The sequence below is a fragment of the Artemia franciscana genome, chromosome 19, assembly GCF_032884065.1.
Source record: "Artemia franciscana chromosome 19, ASM3288406v1, whole genome shotgun sequence".
Lineage (NCBI taxonomy): Eukaryota > Metazoa > Arthropoda > Branchiopoda > Anostraca > Artemiidae > Artemia > Artemia franciscana.
Window position 1 is genome coordinate 26,037,939 of NC_088881.1, and position 27,398 is coordinate 26,065,336.

Here is a 27,398-nt window from a genome sequence, read left to right on the forward strand (position 1 = left end):
ATCTAAGATGCACAGTTCATTTCAGTTCACTTTATTTACAATCTAAATACATTTAACTAATATCCCAGTACCTACCCCAAGAAAGATACAAAAAAGCACTTGCGACGGGGCGGGTACATAAAACTCGTATTCTAATTAATAATTCACTACAAAAATAACACAACAAAAACAAGAAAAAAAAAGATAACCAATCTCTCATCAACTTATCAATGATAATAACCAATCTCATAGTAATAAAAAAGAAAAGAAAAGAAAGAACTAAAAAGAAAGAACTATGAACATTGGCCTAATAAATACTTTTTCAATTTACTTTTTAATAGCCCCAGGTGCTCAGCCCCCCGAAAGCAGAAGAAAATTAACTTACCAATAGTCTTCGCAATGGCACGTGGTTTATTTTTCCATGCAATAAACAAAAAGTAGACAGGTACTCCAGTAAAAATAATAAGGACGCCAACACCTACAAGAGTTTAAGTAAATACTTTTTTTTTTTTTAGCTTAAGGACCATTTCTAAGATAACTTGGCAACTATTATCGGACAATTCACTACTTCTCATTTCATAAAATCTGACAATATGAATTTTAAACTGTTCAATTGACATAAAAAAATCACTTATGAGCAAGGCCATCTCCACGGGAGAGAGGGTTGCCGGGTTTGAACTTCCTCCCCGGAATTTTTGTCCGAATAGTAAAAACACAACAAAAATGCATATAAACAAATTTTTTATGACTTTTTACTTTTTTTTCTTTTATAAAACCCGTTCAACCCTCCCAATAAAATTTTTTGTATACACCCTTGGTTATAAGCACCCTTTAACTGTTAGGTCTGTCACATTGAGGGTGCTGAAATTATAACTGTTTAAATATCTGTAGACATAGGACTTTGGTGTTGGAATTATTCACACATTTATTTTTTTTTGTTGGCTTTAATCTCTATAAATGAGATAAATAATTATTCAAAATTCATCTTTGGACTTAATGTGCACGCTTTTCTTTCACCGAAAATGACAATTTTGTCTTGTCATCAATCATTTTTTTGCTCTTCCACCAAAACTTAAAAGATAAACTTATTCAAAATTTAAAAAATTAGTGACTTAAAATTAAAAGACTTTACCAGTATATTCGACGAAGGCTTCTTTAATGTCAAAATAGAAGTCAAAATAAATCACACAAGAACCTATTAACTTCCAAAAATGAACTTCAACCTGTAGGAAAAGCCACAATCAACTTTATGGATCCTCGTATTTATTAGGGACGCTAGTTTTTTCCAGCGGATAGGGGAGGGGGAGGTGGTAATGTTTCTGAAAATGAGAAGAGAGAGTGAAAAAAATTGAGAGGTAAGGGAGAATTACTAATTTGTTCTTATACTTAACACCTTGAAATTAAGAACGATGGTGCTAAACCAAACTATTCAGAGCAGGAATTTATTTTAGGGGCAGGTCACTATCCGCATTTGGGGATAGTGATCTTTAGTATCCGATTTGGGGATACTAAACCAAACCAATAGACAGAAGACCATTTTAGGGATAGGTCGCATTTGAAACTATACAAAAACAGATAAGTTACACATTGAAAATCGTAAAAATGTCAGGTCCCTACCCTGTGCATGTACTTTTATTTCTTGTACCTATGTCTGGTGAGAATTACAGCAAAATAAAAATTCTAAGAAACAAAATATTCTTTAAATAGCATAACAAATGTCTTCGTGAAAAAGCAATAGTACTATTAAAGCTAAAATATAGCTGCGCTAAACACAGATCTTTGTTATGTTATTTTTCAACGAAAAAAAACTTTTCAGGCCACTTTTATATCATATTACCATCATATCAACAAAATCAACTATTCATCAATAAAGACTGTTAGATTATCTTTATTTATTCTATTGTTCAAATGACCTTCTTAGGATATGAACTTCCCGCTGACGGTTTTCCCTAGGGAATAATATACTCCCACTATTTCGTAGAGAGAACTGAGCCAGGAAAATCTCCTTTCCTCAATCAAGAGCCAATCACCCTTTTATGAAAAACCAAACCCTGACTGAATCAAGTGAGGAAACTTAAATAAACCATCTTTGAACCTTCCAAAAACTGTACCTAGAAATTTTAGAATCCTTAAAGAAGAACACAAAATCGGGTATTCTGGGATGAGAGTTTTATCAATCCCTCACCTTCAAGAAAATTTCCACCCAAAGATTCACGCAAACATAAGCGTTAAGCCTGTTAATCTGTTTGTGATAATTGTGGCTCGTTGAAAACCCAATTCTGAAAGCTTTAAGTACAGCACTGTTATTAGAGCTGTGATCTTTTATTTCTAAGCTGAGCGTTCAAGATTATTTACACGTATTCCCATGTTTACTTTATTATCCCCCCAACATTCCTTACAATTTTCACGTTATTTGTCTCTAGCCGTTTCTGCAATTTTGCAGATACGCCTCTTTGACAACCCAAAAGTGACTTTAACGTCCAAAAGATTCCATTTCTCTTTTACGTTCTTCCCCGGGAATAATACACTCTCAAAATTTCGCAGATGGAACAGATCCTGGAAAATATCCTGATTTTCCCATAATCGATATCCAATTGCCTGAATGTCAACAACAAATAAGACGAAGTAAACTGAATATGGATCTTTCCTTAGGAGATAAAAGAGAGCAAAATGAAAGAATTCTTATTAGAGTTTGGCAACAATCTGTTGAGTTAGATCGGTACGAAGAATCTCGCGCAATTTCCATTTTTTGACCACAAATCAGACCCGAGATCGAGCTAGTTTTGTTATTGTTTAAGTGAATCCGAAAGTACAACCTAGAATAATTTTTCCTAAGGATTATTCATCACGATTCGTGTGCACTTTAATCGGTACACGTCGAAAACTTTTCCAAAGTGAGGGAAATATCCTGGGACAGATTTCACCCCTCCACATATGTATTTACGGAAACAAGTATTAAAAAAATACCCCCCCCCCCTAAGCATTGCTCTATATGAAGAATTTCTCTCTCCTATGTTGACACAGTGGCCTAGTCTCAACTTGGCAACACGAGACCCGGGGTCTGATCCCAGCTGCCACTGGGCCGAAACAACTTCCTTTTTTGGAAAAATGGGCCAAAAAAGGACTGGAAAGGCCGGGAAGCATCGTTAATCTACAAACTGACTGGTAGGGAAAAGTGTACCGAAGTTTTCATTGACAATTGATTAAATTAAAAAAGGATGAAAAATGATCTGTTTTGGACAAAAAATTGACCGGAAAGGCCAAAAAGCCGTACGACCGAAAAGCCATAGACTTACAAAAGGGTAAAATTATACAGAAAAGCTTTTTCAGTAAGAGATAGCTTAGCAAAGTTTTCATTTACAACTGGTTTGTCTAATAAAGCATTACAAAGGAAAACCTGGATTGGAAAACCTCGATATTCTTTAAGTGAATCCGAAAGTGCACACCTAGAATAATTTTTGCTAAGGATTATTCATCACGCTTCGTGCGCACTTTAATCGGTACACGCCGAAAACTTTTCCAAAATGAAGTAACCTGAAATATCCTGGGATAGATTTTACCCCTCCACATATGTATTTACGGAAACAAGTATTAAAAAATACACCCCTCCCCCTAAGTATTGCTCTATATGAAGAATTTCTCTCTCCTATGTTGACACAGTGGCCTAGTCTCAACTTGGCAACACGTGACCCGGGGTCTGATTCCAGCTGCCACTGGGCCGAAACAACTTTCTTTTTTGGAAAAATGGGCCATTAAAGGACTGGAAAGGCCGGGAAGCATCGTTAATCTACAAACTGACAATTGATTAACGTAAAAGAAGATGAAAAAGGACTTGTTTTGGACAAAAAAAATGACCGGAAAGGCCTAAAAGCCGTACAACCGATAAGCTGTAGACTGACAAAAAGGGTATAACAGAAAAGCTTTTTTGGCATGAGATAGTGTGGCAAAGTTTTCATTGACAACTGATTTGTCTAATATATATATATATATATATATATATATATATATATAACGAAAAGCATCGTTAATCTACAAACTGACTGGTAAGGAAAAGTGTACCGAAGTTTTTTAATGACAATCCTAGTTGGTGGGGGCGCTTCGCGCCCACCCCCCAAGCCCCCCCCGCGCGCGTAAGTCGTTACGCGCCATAATAGTTACGCGCCATTGTAGTTGTGTCCCTATGTCCCACCTGTGAATATAGATATATATATATATATGGTTTTAACTACGTAAAACTTGCGAATATACAACATTCTTTGCTGTCCCATTGTCTTTGCATATAAATAGATTGTCAGGTTATCCCCCTGTTTCCCCCGGTGTCCCCGTTGTAGTTGTGTCCCTGTGTCCCGGTCGTCATTTATATTCCCTGTGTCCCGGGTCCCGGTCATCATTTGTATCCCGGTGTCCCGGTCTGTATATACATTCGTTTTTTAGTTTTGTTTTTCTCCTTTATTTTTTTCCTTTTTTTTTCTTTTTTAGCTTATTTAGATTTTTAGATTTTTTAGTTTTTTTTATTAGTTTTTAGTTTTTATTTCTTTTAGTTTTTTTGTCCCGGTCGTCATTTATATCCCCCTGTTTCCCCCGGTGTCCCCGTTGTAGTTGTGTCCCTGTGTCCCGGTCGTTATTTATTTTTTAGTTTTTTACCTTTTTTTAGTTTTTTTAGTTTTTTAGCTTTTTTATTTTTTTTATTAGTTTTTAGTTTTTTTGTAGTTTTTGCCTTTTTTTTAGTTTTTTTAGTTTTTTAGCTTTTTTATTAGTTTTTAGTTTTTTTTGTAGTTTTTGCCTTTTTTTAGTTTTTTTAGTTTTTTAGCTTTTTTATTTTTTTTATTAGTTTTTTTTGTAGTTTTTGCCTTTTTTTAGTTTTTTCAGTTTTGACGTCACCTGATCCAGTTTTTTCAGGTGACGTCACCTGATCCACGATCCACAGATCCACAGACAACTTATTTTTATATATATAGATAGTTTTTTTTTTTTACTTATGTCCTGGTCGTCATTTATACTCCCTGTGTCCCGGTGCTTTGTTGATTGCTAATCGAACATTCCTTTTGTCCTGGTCGCTTTCTCTTTGAGTGTCGTCATTTATTAGTTTTTTCCTTTTTTTTTTAGTTTTTTATTGGTTTTTACCTTTATTTTAGCTTATTTTTCAGTTTTTTCCTTTTTTTTAGTTTTTTTTTATTTTTTATTTTTTTTAGTTTTTTACCTTTTTTTAGTTTTTTTAGTTTTTTAGCTTTTTTACTTTTTTTATTAGTTTTTAGTTTTTTTTTGTAGTTTTTGCCTTTTTTTAGTTTTTTCAGTTTTTTTTTTAGTTTTTTATTGGTTTTTACCTTTATAGTTTTTTTAGTTTTTTAGCTTTTTTATTTTTTTTATTAGTTTTTAGTTTTTTTTTGTAGTTTTTGCCTTTTTTTAGTTTTTTCAGTTTTGACGTCACCTAATCCAGTTTTTTCAGGTGACGTCACCTGACACATCCATCCATCCATCCACAGACAGACAACTTATTTTTATATATATAAATATAGATAGATTTATATATGTGTTTCAAACTACGTAAAAATTGCGAATATACAACATTTTTGGCTTTCCCACTACTGGGAGCTTTCCGTTTCCAATTGCCAGCAATTGATCTGAAAATGTTTGACCAGAGTCATCGTTTTGCAATCGGACACGCATATTCGTAGTTAATTTTAATATTTTTACGTGTGCCCATAAATTAGAATTTTTCAGGCAAGCATTCATTTCGTCTGCAGGAGTTAAACTACGTAAAAATTGCGAATATACAACATTCTTGGCTTTCCCATTGTCTGTGCATATACAAAGCTGTATGTACTAATAATGACGTCATATGCAAACGCTCTTTTTACAAACAAACATGCATACTTAACCGCTTCATTTGGTTCCAAAACTGTGTCGATTGACTTGTAAAGGACTGCCTAGTCTCGAATCTTGGTCAAAACAATATTGTTGATTTCGTGGACGTCTATATTTTTGAGTGCGAGAATCGCTCTTTCACTTAGCCATTTATTATTTTTATAATTTTTTAGAATATTCGGAAATACTTTTTCAATCAATTCATTTTTGGACGTCACTAAATTACAGAAATCAGCAGGTAGTTGTATACGTCCTGAAATTGAGTATCGCATCATAAATGTCTTTTTGTTCCGACGTTAACTTGGAAATGTTATTTTGTACATACGACAATAGATCACTCGTACTGTAACTTTGTTCACGATCCAATTCTACACATGTCGAAACAGCAGCGATACGGTTAGATGAAGGCATTCCCAAATCCTGAAGAGGTTTGTTTGCCATACGTACGCACAAATCTTCTATAATAACTAAAGTGTAGTTATAAATTTCTGATGTAAAATCAAAAGTCATATCTGACGTCTCTAACTGTTTTCGATGGAGTATATCTACGGACATTTTTGACTTATATTTTCCCCATAACTCTGTAGGAGCTGATGGAGAGCAAGTTGTTAAAATGATGCCAAACAATGCACGAATTTCACTTGGGGTTGACGTTTCGCACGCGTCATTGATGCAGTTATCCCAGTGTTGGTCATTCTCCAATAAATTCAGAGCTTGGCATGCACTACGGTAAGTGTCATGTATAGTACCGTTTACAGTTCTCAAATACTCAAAGGATGTCGGACCGGGTACATTCACCAAAAACAGGCGTAGAAAGAAGCATTCATGTTGATTGGGGTGACCGGTGTAGAGTCTTCATATCGTGGTATCTTTGAAGATGGTAGGTTGGCCGTCGACTGACTTACCCTGTTTTCGACGTTCAAATACTTTATTTTTAGTATTCCACGTGTAATACGAAGGCACTTCAGTATACAGCAGTTTTTTTGCAAAAGAATCATTTTTGCAAAGCGAAAAAAAAGCTGTTAATGTTGTATCCGGTGGATTCAGGGCTCTTTGTTGCACGTTGGTTTCCGAGAAATAAACACGTTGACCATTCGGTAAATGTACCGCTAAGTGAACAACATCTGGACTACGTTCATGTATCGGAAATGAAAGAATTCGCCAAACAGCTTCATTACTGCTTATGTATCTTCCAGCCTGATATTGTACGATTTCGTCAAAATCTTTGATTTTGGGCTGCAAGCCAAAAACTGCCATGTCACTGCCTTTGTTGACGTATTTACATATGTATTTGATTGCCTTTACGGAGTTACAGTATTCAACGTTTATGTGTGCATTAAATGCTTTTGATAATAATGGGGAATATGGAACAACCCACTGGTTATCTACTTCGATGGTGGTACCGTTGCCATTGTAGGTTCTTCAGTCATTTTACAATTAGAAATTTCTCTTTCAACAGTCTTCTTACAATTAAAAATTTGTCTTTGAACGATATTCTTAAATACCTGTGTCCTGGTCGTCATTTATATTCCCTGTGTCCCGGTCGTCATTTGTGTCCCGGTATCCCAGTCTGTAATTTCTCTTTGAGTGTCCCGGTCGTTATTTATATTCCCTCTGTCCCGGTCGTCATTTGTGTCCCGGTCTGTAATTTCTCTTTGAGTGTTTTTCTTTTTAGTATTTTTTAGTTTTTTACATTTTTTCTTTTTTCAGTTTTTTTTCTTCTTTATTTTTCAGCTTCACTATGAAACACATATCGCCGAACCTTTGTTTTTTTTTAACTAAAATCTGGTAGGCATTGATGACCTTATCCAAGTCAAAATCCCAAACCCAATCATCATCGCTATCATTTTCAGTTTTGATATGTTTTGACTCTCGCTGTCCAGGTGGATCTTCATCTAACTGCGCGGTTTTGCGTTCTTTAGCCTCAAGCCTGTTTCCTTGCTGTTCTTTTGATTCCTCGGCACGCTTTCTTTTCTGATTTTCTCTATCAGCAGCAAGTTTTTTGGCATAGACTCTTTGAGCATCTTCATCGGCTTTTGCCATGGTAAGTTCATCAGTCATTGTAAACTTAAACATTAATAGATTTCTACGTGAACATATGTCTTAAATATCTTGAATGACGTCACCGTCAAAGCAAAAATGACGACAACTAACTTCATGACGTCAGTGGACACAGAAACATGACGTCACCTGATCCACAGACAGACAGACAACTTATTTTTATATATATAGATAGATAGATAGATTACGCAAGTACGTTAAATTACACAAATACGTAAGCATGAACACCGATTAATATGTAGTAAGACTCCGTCCTAAATTCGAACAGCATTATAGTGCACTCAGGAGGTCGGATCTGAAAAATATATTTTTGGAGGCCAGATCTGAATCATGAACGTGGCACAGGCTACGCCATTATTGTTTTCTGCGGGAAAAGGTTATATTGAACATAGTGTGATGAAGTCCAAATAGAAAAGTTCCACATCTACTTACCCGTTTCAACAGGGCTTGCAATCATAGGAACTATAGTGATGAATAGAGTTCCAAGAATATAAATAATTGGAAAAATGAGAGACACTCTAATAGGACGGTCCAAAGTTGGTTGCTTCCATCGAAGATACGGAACACAAAATACTGCCAATCCGATACTAAGCTAGAATAGAGGAGTAGACAAATAAGAAAAGAATAAAGGAAAAGTACGGAATGTATTGTGATTCACTATGTCAAAGGTTATATTCAACAAGTCAGCTGTCAAAGTACAAAAGGCTCAAAATCATCCAGAATCATTGATAGCACAAAGAAAGTTGACGATTTTTGACATTTTAGTTAGTTTTTTTTTCTTTTTTTACAGATACTAGTAGCAAGCCTTGCGACAAATGGAATCGAAACCCGGGTCTCTTAGTGTAAAACAGAGACTAATCCACTGCGCTACCACATGATCAAACTGTCACTAAAGATAATTAAATATTCCGCACCAAGACAGTGGATAACCAAAATTATAGGTAATTTGTATCACTAAAAGTGGAGATTGGTCTAGAATGTTAGACCCTTTGGAGAAAATAAGCAATTTAGGGGCTAAATTTTTTTATTTAACATTTTCCGTTGAAGGTTCCAACAGGTTAACAGTAATTTCTAGTCTTTAATATAATTAATTAATTACTATTATTCCCATTCCACAATGGATAATATAAACCATAAGCAACTTGTTTTATTAAAAGTACGAAAACGGACTATAATTTTAACCCATTTTATTCATTCCAAATATTTTATGGGCTAATTTTGTTGTTTTCTGACATTTTCGACTGGAGGTTGTAACAAATAATTATGATCATTCAGAATAACTGATTATTTGGTATCATTGCCGTTCAAAGACAATGACTAACAGAAAATAATAGACGATTTGTATGATTAAATGTGCACAACGGACAAAATGTTAGCCCCTTTTACATATTATGAGTATTTTAGGGGCTAAATTTGCTGTTATCTGCGATTTTGGATTGAAGGTAATAAGAATAGCTAATTATCATTCAGATTAATTGATTATTTGGTATGATTCCTGTTATAAGAAGAGGGTATAGGTATTACTAAAAGTGCAGAAAGGACTACAATGTTAACCCGTTTAATGTATAATAAGCGCTTTAGGGGTTCGATTTGTTGATATTTTCCATTCTAGGCCAAAGGTCATACAAATTATAAATGATCATTAAGAATTATTAAGTATTTGTTATCATTACTGTTCTAAGACAATGACTAACATAAAATAATTGGCGATTTGTATGATTAAATGTGCACAACGGGCAAGATGTTAGCCCCTTTTACATATTATGAGTGTTTTAGTGCCTAAATTTGCTGTTATCTGCAATTTTAGACTCAAGGTAATAAGAATAGCTAATTATCATTCAGATTAATTGATTATTTGGTATGATTTCTGTTATAAGAAGAGGGTATAGGTATTACTAAAAGTGCCGAAAGGACTACAATGTTAGCCCATTTAATATATCATAAGCACTTTAGGGGTTCGATTTGTTGGTACTTTCCATTCTAGGCCGAAGGTCATAAAAACTATTAATGTCATTACGAATTATTAACTATTTGGTATCATTACCGTTCTAAGACAATAGATAACACAAAATATGGACAATTGTATAATTAAAAATACAAAAAGAAGCACCATGTTAGTCCATTTTATATAAAAGGGTTGTAACGCTAAATTTGTCGTTATCTGTCATTCTAGGCCTAAGATAATAAAAATAATGACAATCACAATAACTAATTATTTGGCATTCTTCCCGTTCCAAGACAATGGTTGACATAAAATATGGGCTATTTGTATTATCAAAAGTGCACATCAGACAAAATGTTAGCCCCTTTTATATGTTATAAGCATTTCATGTGCTAAATTCGTTGATACATCCCATTAAGACTGAAGATAATAACAAGTAATTAGTGATATATCGGGATAATTAATGATTTGGTATGATTTCCGTCCCCATATAATGGATAACATAAAATATGGGCGACTTGTATTATTAAAAGTACAAAACTGACACAATGTTAGCCCTTTTTACATATTATAAGCATCTTAAGGGCTAAACTTGTTGGTATCTGCTATTTTAGGCTGAATGTAATTATAAGCCAGAATAATTAATTATTCGGTATGATTTCTGTTTTAAGACGATGGATAACATAAAATATAGACGATCTGTATTACTAAAATTTCAGAACGGAGTACAATGTTAAATTTATCAAAAGGACTAAATTTGTTGTTAACTACCATTTTGGCTGAAGATTATAATTGGATTCTCAAATATTCAGCATAAATGCAAATATATAATTTATAAATGAAAGATCTAAAGCCGAAGGGAGCAACCATGAGAAGACTCGGACAATAAAAAAACTAAGCCAAAAAACGAGGCACATTCACAGATGAAAAATGCACCACTAGTATTTCAACTACATATACAACAAGTCGACTTCACCGCAAGCAAAGAAGAATTAAAAAACAATGAAGAAAAAAGGGCAACAATAACTAATTGAATGGAAGTAGATAAAAAAAAGAATCGAAAATACAGGCGGGTTATTCATTCGGATTTTGAAATTAAAGACTGAAACGAACAAAAGTAACTCAATTTTGTATCTAATTTGTAACTCGTTTTGAATTTTTTTTTTCTTCGGAAGGTTTACTTTTACTCGTATTTTATATTTTGTCTTGAGAAATTTTAATATTTATATGTTGCAGATGAAAACAACTTCTTTTTTTGCTTTTTAGTGCAGCATTTGGAGATTAAAGCGCTAAAAAGGATATATATATATATATATATATATATATATATATATATATATATATATATATATATATATTACATTTTCTTGATATTTGCTTGATTTATTAAGAAAGAAATGTATATCCTCTTTTATTTTATCCTAACAATTCCGATTCATGCTTCATACAAAGAGCTAAGGATGATGATATTAAGTTTTATGTGGTGCCTAAAGGGAAGTAGGATATCCCTGAGGGAAGTAGGCCTTGCTAACACTTATCCACAAATAAAATCCTACTAATGTTGATTTTAATCCCTACTCAATCATTGGCCGTCATGCCCAGTGTCTGGTGATGACACGGGGTATTTAGTCTAATACGCTACACAGACAAGATGAAATGAAAGTAGATGGTGTTGCAAAATGTGGCAAAGGATAATTATGACTGTGGGTGAAGGTTAAGGGGAAGCGGACAATAGATAAAACTCGATAGCGACCGCACCTGGGGGCATAAACAGTGCAGGGGCCGAAACCTGTCTTAGCCAAAAAGGAGCCTGCTTTATCATTTGGCGCATACTCTCGTACACTATCAATGTGCACAGACAAGCAAACCAGAAAGAGGGCTGAAATGACGCATAGGAGGCATCACCGAGTTGTACAAACGCGAGATATGGAAAATATGCGTAAACACACTTGTGTAGCAGGAAAAACCTGATGATAGAAAACTATAAATCAATGAATAATGTTAAATTCACGGACCCTCCACACCCAGGACGCTTGAGCATGAACTCTGATGTACTGCTGAACAGCAACGCATCTGGGTCAACATTTGTTGATCATAATTCATCATGAAATTTCCTTAGTAGTAAGAAATTGCTATTTCTCAAGAAGACAGTTTCCACTTATTTGAGCCATTTTCTTCACCAAATTTTGAGCCATTTTCTTCACCATAGTCGGAATCGTCTTGTCCGTAACTCCTATATAGAAAACTTAGAATTCCTTGGCTTGAATAGCGAGGAAAATCCCTTTCCTTGAAAAACAAGAAGAGTGTCTGAAAGTACGATATTCTTGTGGAGCACTCTGCAGTTTTCCAATTGTAAAGGAACTCTGGGCAGAGCCACTCCTTATCAAGATGGGATTTGAATGTGTTGGTTGAAACTGCAGAATAAGTGGAAACTGTACGTGGATATGAATGTTGCAGTGAGATTTAGACCCTAGTAGCCTTCTAATCTTTAGAGGGTTTTAGACCATGAATAACCAATTTTCGCTTCAATTAGAATTTGTATTCTCTGGCAGTTTAGCCCTCTTTTAGGCAAAAATTGAATGTTTTGTGTCACAAAATGGAAGATAGTACCACTTTCCCGTGGTTTATTGAGATGGAGAAGGGGCTCAAAACTTCCAGTGCAGCGTCTTAGACCAACAACAATCAATTGGTTATCTGTTAATTTTCATTCTCTGGCATGTTGACCCTGTAAAAAGCGAAATTGGTCTTTTGCTGCACACAACACTTTGTTTCAAATGAGTCCTCTCTACGATCACCCCAGGGATGGAAAAAAGGATCATTTCAGTGTTTCCCATGCAAAAAAAAAAAAAATATTCACCTTGTCATTCAAGGTGGTGAGGACATGCACCTCTCCTTTACAGTTTTTTTAACCATTATGATTGAAAACATGCACTTTTATTTCAATCAGAACAATTTTCAAGAAATTTTTGGGTGATTTTGTGAATTTCATATGAATCTGATTTTACTATAAGCTTTCACAATGAAGATAATTTAAATAATATTTAACATTCCTGAAAATAGTGACCCTATGAATGAATGAATGAATGAATGAATGAACTGGCATCACAGCCGGTACTCCTCAGGAAGGGTGCTATAAAGACCCAAAAGTAGCTAGCAATAGCTTCCAAAGTAATAGTCGGGGCGGGAGGCAACAATCTCCTTGGACATGTGAAGCGCCGACATGTCGAAAGAAAAAAAAAACATTGAAAAGAAATCTGAGGCGCTAGACAGAAGTTATATTGCTGGTCCCACTCTTTCTAGTGACTACTGTTACCTGTTCAAGCTAGTCCGAATCTTGCAGGTGGTACTCTATAAGAAATGGGAAAACAACAACAGTGACCTTGAAAAAAACAAGGAAGTCGTCTGTAGAAAGAGATAGGCAGACCAATATAAAAAAAACCATGCCGGATGGGACATCAATTGTCCATCGAACTAGGCCTGAAGATGAAAGGAATGCCCCTTTGAAGATGGCCAGGGCAAAAAACGAGTAAAACGTCATGTTGCCTGGCCAAAAATAAGCTTTTCACAAGCTGTGAACTCATCCAAAACAGGCTGATGAGCCGCCTCGGCGAAAGCTCGAAGAAGAAGGACGTCCAAAGCATTGTATATGGCCTGGACGATAAAATCTAAAGCAAAATTGACTTTCGTCCCGATACTTTCTCCACAAGATTGGGAGGAGTTTCATCAAGACGCGAAGTCAGGACGATAAACCAGTCGCAAGGGTAAAAGAGGTGACTAATTATGCTGGATTCTGGCATAAAGGATATGCAATTCCATAGAAGGATTTTTCTGTAAAAGACCAGTTATACGAGCCATTGGAAAGGCTTGTAAATCTTATGGTTTTCTGTAACAGGTTCCTCACACGGGAGAAGATTGATATATCGAGGTATATCAAGGGAGATGTCTCATATACCCACATGGCCATTAGCGCAGATTTGATGGAAGAAACTGTGAAGCGTGATTTCCAACTCCCAAGTGAGACGACGGAACATGCTTCTCAAACCGTCGTAAAAGAAAGTGGCGGAGATATCTTATATAAATTAGGGTATGGCTTTGCACTAAGGACAACCAAGTCGTACCTTCATCACAAACATTACTAAGTTCGTTAAATGCCGGAATAATTATCACAAATGCCTCACGTAACCTAATAAGGGTGCTGGTGATTTGCCAAAATTCATAGCAATAGCGCAAAAGCCTTAGACTGTAGCAGAAACAGGCAAGGGAAACATCAAAGGAGCCGTGCTCCATAAACATAAAGAGGTAAGCACAAAAGAAACAAAGAATTTGAAAATAGTTAAAAAAAACAATGACTCAAAGGATACTAAGGATTGTCATCCAAACGCATGATTCCGGGGATATAGATGGATATCCTGAAGAATATACACTCCTTAAGATTCCTCCAGGTTCACTTAGGGAGCGTTTCGAAGGCGAATTGCATGTATGAAATATTTTCTCCGTTTTTAAGTTTTATTGTCATCCTTAACACTCATTGAGAAAAAAAAATACATGCTGTATTTTTTCCATACTTATTTTTCATTAAAGCTCAAGTTGAACTTTAGCGTAAAGAGCAGGGGTTGAGAAGAGGGGCTAACCCTCCTTATATTTAGTACAATTTCTGTTCATGTTAAGTTTTAATTTAGTTGTTTACTCTTAGATGAAAAATATCCTTTTAATCTTAACTAGATACAACGGATAGATTCATCAAATTGTGATTGCCCGAAAACTGGGTTTATACAAATGTACAAGTGACATGTTTAAGTTTAATTTTCTCTCTTAAAGTTTCAGACGGATTGAACATTTCTAGCACGAAATGGATATTTATACTCATTCGACCTATTTTTTTTTATTGCCACAGATATCAGTCATGCATATGAATTGAACAACATTCCAAAAAAAATCGCCTACTGAGAATTCTAAATCACATACTGAGAATGCATAATGTAAAGTAGTTTCAATTGGGCATTATTCCATCCACCAGCAAGTACTAAGTCAAACTCCTACTTTTCCATTTCGAAAAGTAGTAACAGCTTTTATCTCAATCACACGAGAGAGAAAGGGCCGAGAAAGAGAGCAACATTGTCAAATATAAAGTGACCGAAGAGAAAAAGAGAGAGAGAGTAAACGCAGTTGAATAGTGACAATGAAGTAACTATAGATATAAAGTGACTGAAAAGTAACTAATCGAATTAACAGGTAGTAGGCTCTGTGGTTTATAAAGGAACTTGAAATAAGACAAAATAGAAAAAATAAGATACGTTTTTTATAAGAATAATAGAAAGAAAGAAACAAAACTCGACACAAAAGATTGAAATACAATACCAAAGAAAATGTTGCTTTAATAATACGTTTAGGTTCTATCTATAAAACTGTGGGTCAAGACAAGAAACGACTTCAGAATCGGGTCCAAGGTTTTAGATAATACTTGTTAACTCGTAGGAGACATTGCCAGACAGTCAGTCAGTTCAAGTCCAATATCTCCAGAAATAGATGCTGTACAACAAAGGGTTCAACAATTAAAATCAACTTGTTGGACTCCGATGAAAAAGTTGAGAGTCATAGCTAATTGGAGTAAAGCCAAGACAGATAGTCTGAGTGAGAGGCAAAGCTGCCATAACCATTTTCCAGAATTGTATAAAAATTACGTCATTTCACTGGTTGATATGCAAAGCAAATTTTTTCGCCTAGCAGTAAAAAGATTGGATGTAAACGCGAATTGAAACACCTTTCTCAACAACGTCATACTGAGAATACGTAATGTAAAACAGTCTGATTTCGGCATTGTTCCATCAATTTCGGTAAGTGCTAAACCAAATCTCTAATTATTCTAAATTGGCTCCTAAAGTGTTTTAAAAGCTACTTTTAAAAGAGACCAGAATAATGCATAGGAATTAAAAAGAAAATGGAAGGAAATGAGTATCCTAACACACAACGAGATCATAAGATGGGGGAATAAAGACACAGAGATAAATACAAGGAAATAATAAAGAGGTTTTTAAGAACAAAGCAAATAACAGGCAGAAAAAGCAAATCCGTCTAATAGGAAACAAACCAGAGATCTAACGCTATTTTAATAGTTTCATTCATCGTAAATAGGTTTTTTATTACATTTCGGTTCGTGGTAATACTTATTTTTTGTCTTTGATTTTAAAAAAAGTAATTCGAAAAAATAGACTGTACATCATATTTTTTTCTCTAATTTGAAAACTTTCTTTATTCATGAGGGATTTCCAGTTCAGATTAGCCAGAAGGACCACGGCCGTCTTGGCAAAAAAAAAACAAAAAAAACAACAACAAAAAACAACAAAAAAAACGGGGTCTATAATTCCACACTTTTTGGGTAGCCTTGTGGCAGTCATAGCAGTCCCAACTGAGAAAAACAATGTGTGAATCTCCTACCTTTTTTCCAACATGGATTTTAAACTGTTTTAAATAATTATTAAAAAATACTGGATAGAAGAAAAGGAGCAATAATGCATATGCATTAAAGCCTCCGCCGTCTTAGCAAAAAAACGGGGTCTATAATTCCACACTTTTTGAGCAGCCTTGTGGCAGTCATAGCAACCCCAACTGAGAAAAGCAATGTATGAATCTCTTACCCTGTTTCCAACATGGATTTTAAACTGTTTTAAATAATTATTAAAAAATACTGGATAGAAGAAAAGGAGCAATAATACATATGCATTAAAGCCTTCACAAAAAAAGGATAAAAAAAACAAAGAGAAAAGAAAGACTAATAGTAACTTACCCAAGTTGCAAATCCAACGTAGTTAATCAGAGCAAAGATGTTTGATGATGTAAGGTAAAGCAGAGACAACAGTGCCTAAAAGATAAACTCATAAGAGATTTGAATAAACGACGGAAACTAAAAGGCGACCCCTTCCTATCACGAGATCTTAGATAAACCATTCAACTTATCGCGATTTATGCCGTAGATAAATTTGAACTTTGTTTTTTTTTTTTTCGTTTATAGTGGAGCATAATAGTCCCTACAAGTGTTTTAGCATACCTGCTAGGAAAACGCTAAATATCATTTCAAAGGAGCTACCATTTGATCAATTTCGCCACATCGGGTTCTTTGTGGTGCTACTCGCTCTGACTGACAAAGTTGCCAACAAAAGGGGCGTAACATTTCATTGTTATTTCAGTTAAATTTCGAAGTCAGACCGCAGATTCTTGACAACTCTCGAAGATGGCCAGTCCCCAGCGAGCATTAGCTAATAAACCCTTTGTCTTTGTGACAGTCAGCCAACACTGAGACTCACAAAATGTTTTGAAGATATTAAATCCTCATAAAATCCAAATAAAGAATCTTGAAGTAACTACAATATGTGACTCATTTTACTTTTTCATGTAAGTGAGCAGAACTGCACCACAAGGCCAATTAAAATTAATATAACTATTTAGAATAATAATAAAAGCAAAAATGATCCATCAGTAGAGCAAAAGAGGCAGTCGCCAAAAAAAGAAACTTTTAGATGCCTTTAACAGGAAACTGAATCGTACTATACACTATAAAAAATAATTACCAACATCCGTCGTATTTGGTGTCTATTCAACCGAGTATTTATTAGTGTCTCCGTGAACTAATAAGAAACCATAAAAAGAGAAAAAGAAGGGGAAAGAACTAACGTAAACCTTATATATTCATAAAACTACGCCCGAAACATTGCTCGACACGCAACAATACTTCAGAAGTAAATATACTATTTTAGAAAGTTTTAACTAGAATATATTCAAGCACGGTACTAAGATCTAAAATCAGCAGGAAAAACTAGTTATTAACTTTTGAGACATCCATCATTACGATTAAAACGACATTCTTTATTTATCCATTCCAAATGGATTGCCCAATATGACCCTATACCCGCTTCACTACCTGCCACTATACCATACTATCTGCTCTATACCATACCCCTGCCATTCCAGACATCTATTATCAGCGAGACTTTTAACTTCCAAATACGTTATCGAAGAATGATTATCAATAAACAGTAAGCGACATCGAGATCCCAGAAAATACAGTCTTCAAAATGAAAGATCAATCCTCATCAAACAGTCCTTTCAAAAATGAAAGATCCCACTTCAACCTCCGGTATATGATCCCATCAATAGCCAACAAATATTCATTAAATAAGTTTGTTGAGTTACCAAAAGGATCTTTAAAGAGACGATTCAAAGGTTATATAATGGAATCTGCTTGCAAGAACGATTGGTAAATTTTTTTTTATTTTATATTTTATTTTGGCCTCACTCCACTTACTCCACCTGAAATCATTTTTTTTTTTAAATGAAATAGTGGTTCATTTTTTGTTTGTTCTGTATCAATGAGGATTGTTAAATTTTATTTATATGTCTTCCCCAGTAGTCAAGCTTGTCTCTCCATTTGGGCAAATTGAAGATTTTGATGAATATAAATTTTTGAATAAATGAATCTGAATCAATCTGAATCAAGTGGTATTGATGTCAATGTTTAAGAATCCGAGTCCGAATTTACTTACTTATCTTAAAAAAAGCAAGTGAAACTTGGCAGTTATTACTGCAAGAAAGAGATTTGATAATATGCTCTACAGCTTCATCATACTGTAAGAGAAGCAGTGCTTACTGATTTTCTTAAACAATTACTAGGTGAAGATCCTGTAAGCTGTAAGGTACAGGTGAAGATACTGTAAGCTGTAAGATACTGCAAGGTACATCGTTGACGAACAATCTGTCAACATTTTCAATTCTGTGAACAGTTCGAAATATATATTTGTTTGATTGCTTCATCACTCAGTAAAACGAGAAAGTGTTTACTGGTTTTCTCCAACTGCCATAGTGTAAGCATTTTATTTTGAGGAGTGCGAGCCATTCGAGAGAGTGGTCAACATTGTGTGTTCTTTTTAAAATTCTAGGCATATTAACAGCACCACTAGGATCTGTTCTAAATTGTCGAGGTAAGCAGCAGTATAGACGAATGATAGAGCTGTAGAACTACAGAGTAAGACCCTTGTTCGTAAAAAAATGGACTAAGTTTATTTTCTATATGAGAATGTTCCCATTTGGCGGCTTGAGGTTCACAAAAAAAAAAAAAATTAAAGTGCATAGTCTACATGGAATATGGTGAATGTATATAAAGCCCGCATACAGAATCTTGAACTCAGTTCTTCCACAGAAGTAGCAGGGTTCCCCCAATTTTCCCAGAATGAAAATTGAGTTTCAAAATTTTTCTGAAAATTAACTGAAAATTCTGAAAATTTTTGAGAAATTAATATATTGTCAAAAAAGGTGAAAATCTTATCTTCTTATTTCATTCCTTCTGTTATATGTTAATATGTTGTTGCTTTATGGAATACTAAAACATTCATCAAACAAATTTGACAGTTTATATTTTGATTATTTTTTTAATTAGTGTTATATATACTTAATTTTGAATTCCTGGTTTAAATCCCGTTTTTTTTCTGTGTTATTACTTATTTATATTTCCCCCCTTTTACTGGTCGTCCAGAACACGCCCCCATGCAGCAGTGTCTATTGTTTTGCGTGCTAATGTTTTTTTTTCTATCTTTTTTGCCTTCGCTTATATTTTTCTTCCTCTTTTTCGCTCTTTGAATGTTTTTTTTTTCTTCCTTTTTTTGCCTTCGCTTATATTTTTGTGACACGTTCTTAATCAATGTAAACAATTATATGTATTTTTTGTTGCATTTATGGATTCCTTTTACTTGCCTTTTCTGTTTTACGCTAAAAACTACCAAATTTTTTTCTCTATCTTTCTATTAAATAATTGAACAACCGAAGATTTAAAAATACGGTACCACAAAAAGACTTATTCCACAACAACCTCCCTTTAATAGCTTCTAGAGATTTAGAGCAGATACACATCAGAGTGATTAAAGACTCTATATATAAATATGTAGGCTATATAACACCCAATACAGACTGTAAAAAGGGGAGGATAAAAAAATAAAAGCGAAAAGGATTTATATAAAAGGAGAAACACACAGACGCACACGCGTCAACTCAATACACACAAAAACGAACACTAAAACTCAAGGTAGCTCACATCAGAGATAAAGCAAATGAGTCGGATCGAATTATAAATCTAACAACTAAAGTATCCATTTTAACACAAATTTTAAAAACTTCAAAAAATCCTAATATGGACTTTTATCGTGTCCAAATACGAAAAAAAAAATGTTTAGAAAATATCGATTTAGAATAAGAAGAGAGAATATTAACCAAAGTAAAAAATAGCGAAGAACTTTGTTTCCGTATAGAACCCATAAAAAACCTCTGAAAAGGAACCAGAAAAAAGAATCCTACTCCTCTCTATATCTCCCTAAAAGCACGGTTACGACAACTGCTCAAGTCAAAATGGTTTAGAATATCGGAAGAAGGTTCTTTCAACCAAAATTGTAAGTGTTATAGTATCCTCTTTATGAGCTGAAAATTAATGGCAGGAAACAAAGATTTGCCCTCTTAGTCCTTGGTTTTATAGTGACAAAATATGATGTGAGATTAACATTTCAAATAATTTTTCTAATGAGGAATATTGTAATATAAAGACTTTTATAGGACGACTTAATTAACTAAGAAGGAAAACTACGATTCCGCAAGAAAGAAGCTATTCAAGACAATCTTTTCCTAACAGCTTCTAAAGATTGATACTAATTGAGAAAACGAACTAAGGCTTTGACGCAAAAGGGATATATTTTTCTGACAGGATTTCTTGCCTGTATTCTGGAAAAAGATTTGATTTCCGCTATGAAAAACAGACCTTGTCTTTTTTTTAATTTCAAGCTAGTCTTTCAACCATAAGAAATATTTTTTTCCACACGGGATTGAGGGTTGCCATTTTGAGTTAATTAGATTTGAATACAATAAAAAGAACCACTTTTGTATCAATTAGAACTACAATAAATCACCTTCCCACATACGTGCCTTAGTTTATTGGCACGGCTTATTATACACAATTAATATTTTTAGATATGTACCTAAATACAATTATCGAGTCAATATAAAAACGTCTTCAAGGGAGCAATTTTTTCAGCGTAGTTGAAAGGTCCAGTAACTATGCCTTTGTGGATAACATAACCGCATAGCCCCTAGGGAAATGTCTATAGGGCATGAAATTTACCCAGTGTTAACGTATAATATTTGCTATTCGAAGTATACAGACATTTTTCGGGAGGGGGAGGAGGATAATTTTCTCCTGGGGAGAATCTTGTGCTGGAAGGGAAGTTTCAGGGGGTGAACTTTTCAGGGTAAATTTTACACTTGGTAGAATTTGCCAAAAATTCCTATATGAAATTATTTTTGTTTTACTTCCTCTTTGCCGAATTAATTATGCACGTGGAGTTGTTCAGGAGAATTGCCCGGGGAAAACTTTCACCCGGTTAGAATTGTCTAGAGGACACATCTGTAGGGAGGAATTTCCATGGGTGAAATTCTCCATAGGGGAGTTTTACGCGGGGTAAGTTAATAAATATAAGCTTTTTCAACGGAAAGTAAGGAGCAACATCAAAACTTAAAGCGAACAAAAATTAATAGATATATGAGGGGGTTGCCCCCTCCTGAATGCCTTGCTACTCACGTTAAAGTCTGACTTTTTGTCCCAATTCCTTAAGAACAAGTCCTGAAACATAAGTGTCGTTTAATAATAACAATAAGAATTTTTTTCTGTTTTCAGAGAGAAGTTTTGAGAAAGGGGCAACCCCCTTCATGTACGCAATAATTTCTGTTCGTTTTAAGTTTTGATGTTGCCCCTTACTTTCAGTTGAAAAAACAGGGTTTAAAAAAAAATTAATTTCGACCCTCAAAATTAGTCCAAAGTATTACAGACTTGCTACTTGTCCTGTAATAATAATAATAAAAACAGTAACGGAAACGTCGAACCGACACCCTTTGACGTCGATACGTGGGGGGGGGGGATCTTCTTCTTGTATCCTTCTTCCATTAAAAGACAACGACAAGTTTCGATATAAATTTAAACGAACAGTATTAGTATGCCGACAGTAGTAAATATGAGTTTTATTCAAGGATAAAAAAGAAGAGAAAATTAAGATGCGTTTGAGAAATAAAGCTTTTCAATCCTTTTAAGTTCAGTAAAATAGCTAAAATTGTCAACAAGATGACACAGAAATTTATTCAGAAGAACAAGATAAAAATAAAATTTAGCAGCTAAACACCACACAAGCAGTAATTACAACCATATCGTGTAATGCACATGGAGTAATAGCCACTCTCAGCCAAAATGCTGAAAAGCTGTTGTGAGTTATATTTTTCGTTGTTATCAAAAAGTTTACCACAAAAGTCTCAATTCAAAAATAGATTTAATATCAATACAGGACTGAAAATCTTCCCCTTTGAGGAACTCCAAGATCTACAAGGAGAAAAAATAAAAAGATAAAATTAAAGAAATGAAATTCGGGAATTGTTTTTTTAAGGCCACCGAAAATACTGGACGAAACCAATATTTTTGGAAGATAACTGCTTACCTTTTTCAGCGCCGAAGTCACATTTTCTGAACGAAAACATAAAAAAAATCGATTAAAAACAAACAACGTGGAAAGTCAAAAAAAAGAAGAGCAAGGATAAAAACCTAAAAAAAGGTAAACCAAAATAATAGAATAAATATTTAAAAGCCAAAAACCCTCATTTCAAAAGCAAAAGACTGCCAATATCAACAATTAACAAAAACAATGCCACTCGATTAATACTTTCGAGTAACTGAATTGGTGAAGATTCTTCAAGCGCTTAATAAGTGGCCACAGTTATCTACCTAAGGAAGAAAAAACTGCATCACAGGTTGCTAATTTTAATCAGAGCTTTTTTTGCGATTCTTCTGTGACGCAGGTTTTTTTTTCTCAGAATATTCTGGAATATTTTGGAAGTTTTTTTCCAGAAATATTTGTCTTGTTTCATCCAGTATTTTCGTTTCTTTAATTTCTTTTCTTACAATATTCCTACATATCCTACTTTTTAATATCTATTTTAAAAAAGGATCAGAAGAATAAAACACAAAAAAAGCCAGAATAACCAAGACAGCAGGTGTTGATGTCATTCTGAAGACAGTGACTCATTTCTAGAAAAACAAGATGAAATGAAACTTTTTGGCCAATCTTCATAAAAGTAGTAATTACTACCAAATTGTGCAATACCCATGGAGTAATTCATTGTTAGAAAAATTGCCGCAAAACAAGCAGTGAAGCAAATTTTTCGTTGTTACCAAAAATTTATAATAAAAAAGCTTAAAAGAACACAGTTCTTAACACAGAAATGAAAATCTATCTCTCTAAGAAACTGCAAAACCTTAAAGGAGGAACCCAACACCTCTTTAAGGAGGAGATAATAAAACCCAATAAATCTTATGCGACTTTCTTATATTATACAAGGCTGATATTACTTATATTATAATTATTATATTATATTACTTATATATTATTACTTACTTATATTATACAAAAATAAACTAAAAAACTCACAATAACCAAGACAGCGGGTGTCGGCGTCATTCTTGAGACTTGAATCATGGTTAAAATTTCAGGCATCTGTCCTTCCATAGCCCTTATAATTATACTTATACTTATAATGACGTCATATACTAAGCATCGTCATAACAAACATGACGACAACTAACTTCATGACGACATACAGCTCAATCCTTAAAATGACGTCAGTCGACAGACAAACAACTAATTTTGATATATATATATATATATATACTAGCTGTTGGGGTGGCGCTTCGCGCCACCCCAACACCTAGTTGGTGGGGACGCTTCGCGCCCCCCCAAGCCCCCCCGCGCGCGTAAGTCGTTACGCGCCATTGTAGTTGTGTCCCTATGTCCCACCTGTGAATATAGATATATATATATATATATATATATATATATATATATATATATATATATATATATATATATATATATATATATATATATATATATATATATATATATATATATATATATATATATATATGGTTTTAACTACGTAAAACTTGCGAATATACAACATTCTTTGCTGTCCCATTGTCTTTGCATATAAATAGATTGTCAGGTTTACCGACTCTTGAACATGCAACATATAATGGTCCATGGGAAAACAATCTGTATTCAGATCTATACCTCATGATTCTAATGATTGCCCTTGAGCTTTGTTGATGGTGATTGCTAATCGACCATTCCCTGTCCCGGTGTCCCGGTCTGTATATACATTCGTTTTTTAGTTTTGTTTTTCTCCTTTATTTTTTTCCTTTTTTTTTCTTTTTTAGCTTATTTAGATTTTTTAGTTTTTTTATTAGTTTTTAGTTTTTTTTTCTTTTTAGTTTTTTTGTCCCGGTCGTCATTTATATCCCCCTGTTTCCCCCGGTGTCCCCGTTGTAGTTGTGTCCCTGTGTCCCGGTCGTCATTTATATTCCCTGTGTCCCGGTCGTCATTTGTATCCCGGTGTACCGGTCTGTATATACATTCGTTTTTTAGTTTTGTTTTTCTCCTTTATTTTTTTCCTTTTTTAGTTTATTTAGATTTTTAGATTTTTTTAGTTTTTTTATTAGTTTTTAGTTTTTTTTTTCTTTTTAGTTTTTTTGTAGTTTTTAACTTCTTTTTAGTTTTGTTAATTTTTTTTTTTATTTATGTCCTGGTCGTCATTTATACTCCCTGTGTCCCGGTGCTTTGTTGATTGCTAATCGAACATTCCTTTTGTCCTGGTCGCTTTCTCTTTGAGTGTCGTCATTTATTTTTTTCTTTTTTAGTTCTTTTAGTATTTACCTTTTTTAGTTTTTTTTAGTTTTTTAGATGAAAATTTTTTTTAGTTTTTTCCTTTTTTTCTTTTTAGTTTTTTATTGGTTTTTACCTTTATGTTAGCTTATTTTTCAGTTTTTTCCTTTTTTTTAGTTTTTTTTTATTTTTTTTTTTTTTTAGTTTTTTACCTTTTTTTAGTTTTTTTAGTTTTTTAGCTTTTTTACTTTTTTTATTAGTTTTTAGTTTTTTTGTAGTTTTTGCCTTTTTTTAGTTTTTTCAGTTTTTTTTTAGTTTTTTATTGGTTTTTACCTTTATTTTAGCTTATTTTTCAGTTTTTTCCTTTTTTTTAGTTTTTTTTTGTTTTTTTTAGTTTTTTTAGTTTTTTACCTTTTTTTAGTTTTTTTTTAGTTTTTTAGCTTTTTTATTTTTTTTATTAGTTTTTAGTTTTTTTTGTAGTTTTTGCCTTTTTTTTAGTTTTTTAGCTTTTTTATTAGTTTTTAGTTTTTTTTGTAGTTTTTGCCTTTTTTTAGTTTTTTTAGTTTTTTAGCTTTTTTATTTTTTTTATTAGTTTTTAGTTTTTTTTGTAGTTTTTGCCTTTTTTTAGTTTTTTCAGTTTTGACGTCACCTGATCCAGTTTTTTCAGGTGACGTCACCTGATCCACGATCCACAGATCCACAGACAACTTATTTTTATATATATAGATAGTTTTTTTTTTTTTACTTATGTCCTGGTCGTCATTTATACTCCCTGTGTCCCGGTGCTTTGTTGATTGCTAATCGAACATTCCTTTTGTCCTGGTCGCTTTCTCTTTGAGTTTCGTCATTTATTTTTTTCTTTTTTAGTTCTTTTAGTTTTTACCTTTTTTAGTTTTTTTAGTTTTTTAGATGAAATTTTTTTTTAGTTTTTTCCTTTTTTTCTTTTTAGTTTTTTATTGGTTTTTACCTTTATTTTAGCTTATTTTTCAGTTTTTTCCTTTTTTTTAGTTTTTTTTTATTTTTTATTTTTTTTAGTTTTTTACCTTTTTTTAGTTTTTTTAGTTTTTTAGCTTTTTTACTTTTTTTATTAGTTTTTAGTTTTTTTTGTAGTTTTTGCCTTTTTTTAGTTTTTTCAGTTTTTTTTTTAGTTTTTTATTGGTTTTTACCTTTATTTTAGCTTATTTTTCAGTTTTTTTTTAGTTTTTAGTTTTTTTCGTTTTTTACCTTTTTTTTAGTTTTTTTAGTTTTTTTTAGTTTTTTAGCTTTTTTATTTTTTTTATTAGTTTTTAGTTTTTTTTTGTAGTTTTTGCCTTTTTTTAGTTTTTTTAGTTTTTTAGCTTTTTTATTAGTTTTTAGTTTTTTTGTAGTTTTTGCCTTTTTTTAGTTTTTTTAGTTTTTTAGCTTTTTTATCTTTTTTTAGTTTTTTTTGTAGTTTTTGCCTTTTTTAGTTTTTTCAGTTTTGACGTCACCTGATCCAGTTTTTTCAGGTGACGTCACCTGATCCATCCACAGACAGACAGACAACTTATTTTTATATATTTAGATTTAGATATTATTATTATTATATTATTATACTATTATTATATTATATTACTTATATATTATTACTTATTTATATTATACAAAAAAAAAAAAAAAAAAAACTCACAATAACCAAGACAGCGGGTGTCGGCGTCATTCTCGAGACTTGAATCATGGTTAAAATTTCAGGCATCTGTCCTTCCATAGCCCCAGCATAGAACAGCCTAAAAGGAGCCTCATTAATAAATATATATATTTTGAAGATACATATAAATGTTTTATTAGGCATCTTACGATATTATTTCATATAAATTAGATTATTGGTGAAATTCAGCCAGTCAATCTAAAAACTATAACGTTGAAGTTATACAAGCTGCGCTGAGACAATGTGGTCGATTTTTGGATGCTCACAAGAAAGTATGCGTTTTTACCTAAAGACAAGTGAATTTTATCTCATTGCAGATTGAATGCAAAGAATATTTTTCAAACAGATTTTTACATGTAGTTTTATAAGTATATCCTGTTTTGCCTCAAGGCTCATTAGTCGAGTTGAAACTTCTAGAAAGTTTCTTTCTTTGTTGGGGAAAGGAGAGAGCAATGGAAAGGAGCAAACTGTTCTTATCAAAAAACAATAAACGCTCCAGTTTTCAACTGTTCTGTTATATTGTAATATTTAACTGTTTAATTGTTTTTTTAACTGTTCCCAAAAAGAAAAAAGAAATTACAGAGGTAATAAAAAATCACACAATAGTTTAATCTGGATTAGTGTTTAGTTTAATCTGGATCAGTGTTGTTTCGTCATATTAGATTTTGTTCCTACTCAACAACAACTTTAGTTTATAAATTGAGAATTTCTTGCGTTTTTATTTTTCTTTTGTATAACGATTTTCAACTGTTCTGTTATATTGTAATATTTAACTGTTTAATTGTTTTTTTAACTGTTCCCAAAAAGAAAAAAAATTGCAGAGGTAATCAAAAATCACATAATAGTTTAATCTGGATCAGTGTTTGGTTTAATCTGGATCAGAGATGTATCATCATATTAGATTTTGTTCCTACTCAACAACAACTTTAGTTTATAAACTGAGAAATTCTTGCGTTTTTATTTTTCTTTTGCACAACAATTTTCAACTGATCTGTTATATTCTAATATTTAACTGCTTATATCTGTTAAAAAAAAGAAAAAAAATTGCAGAGGCAAGTTGAAATTACCTTTTGGACAATAAAAAGACTTGTCTTATAAAACCGTTCGTTCACCAGCATCAAATCATTAAGCAAATTTCTGAAGATACTAGGAC

The 27,398-nt window shown here is 33.1% G+C and overlaps 1 protein-coding gene across 2 annotated transcripts in view; it reads right to left on the reverse strand.

The window, feature by feature from the left end:
• LOC136039486 (Y+L amino acid transporter 2-like) overlaps window positions 1-27,398 on the reverse strand; it is a 102,749-nt gene that overhangs the window by 9,199 nt on the left and 66,152 nt on the right. For both annotated transcript variants that reach the window (XM_065723275.1, XM_065723274.1), the window contains exons 7-10: window positions 26,228-26,324; window positions 16,632-16,706; window positions 8,338-8,497; window positions 365-457 (exon numbers count right to left, since the gene is read on the reverse strand). In XM_065723275.1, coding sequence (XP_065579347.1) covers window positions 365-457; window positions 8,338-8,497; window positions 16,632-16,706; window positions 26,228-26,324 — 425 coding nt within the window. The remainder of the gene's footprint in view (window positions 1-364; window positions 458-8,337; window positions 8,498-16,631; window positions 16,707-26,227; window positions 26,325-27,398) is intronic.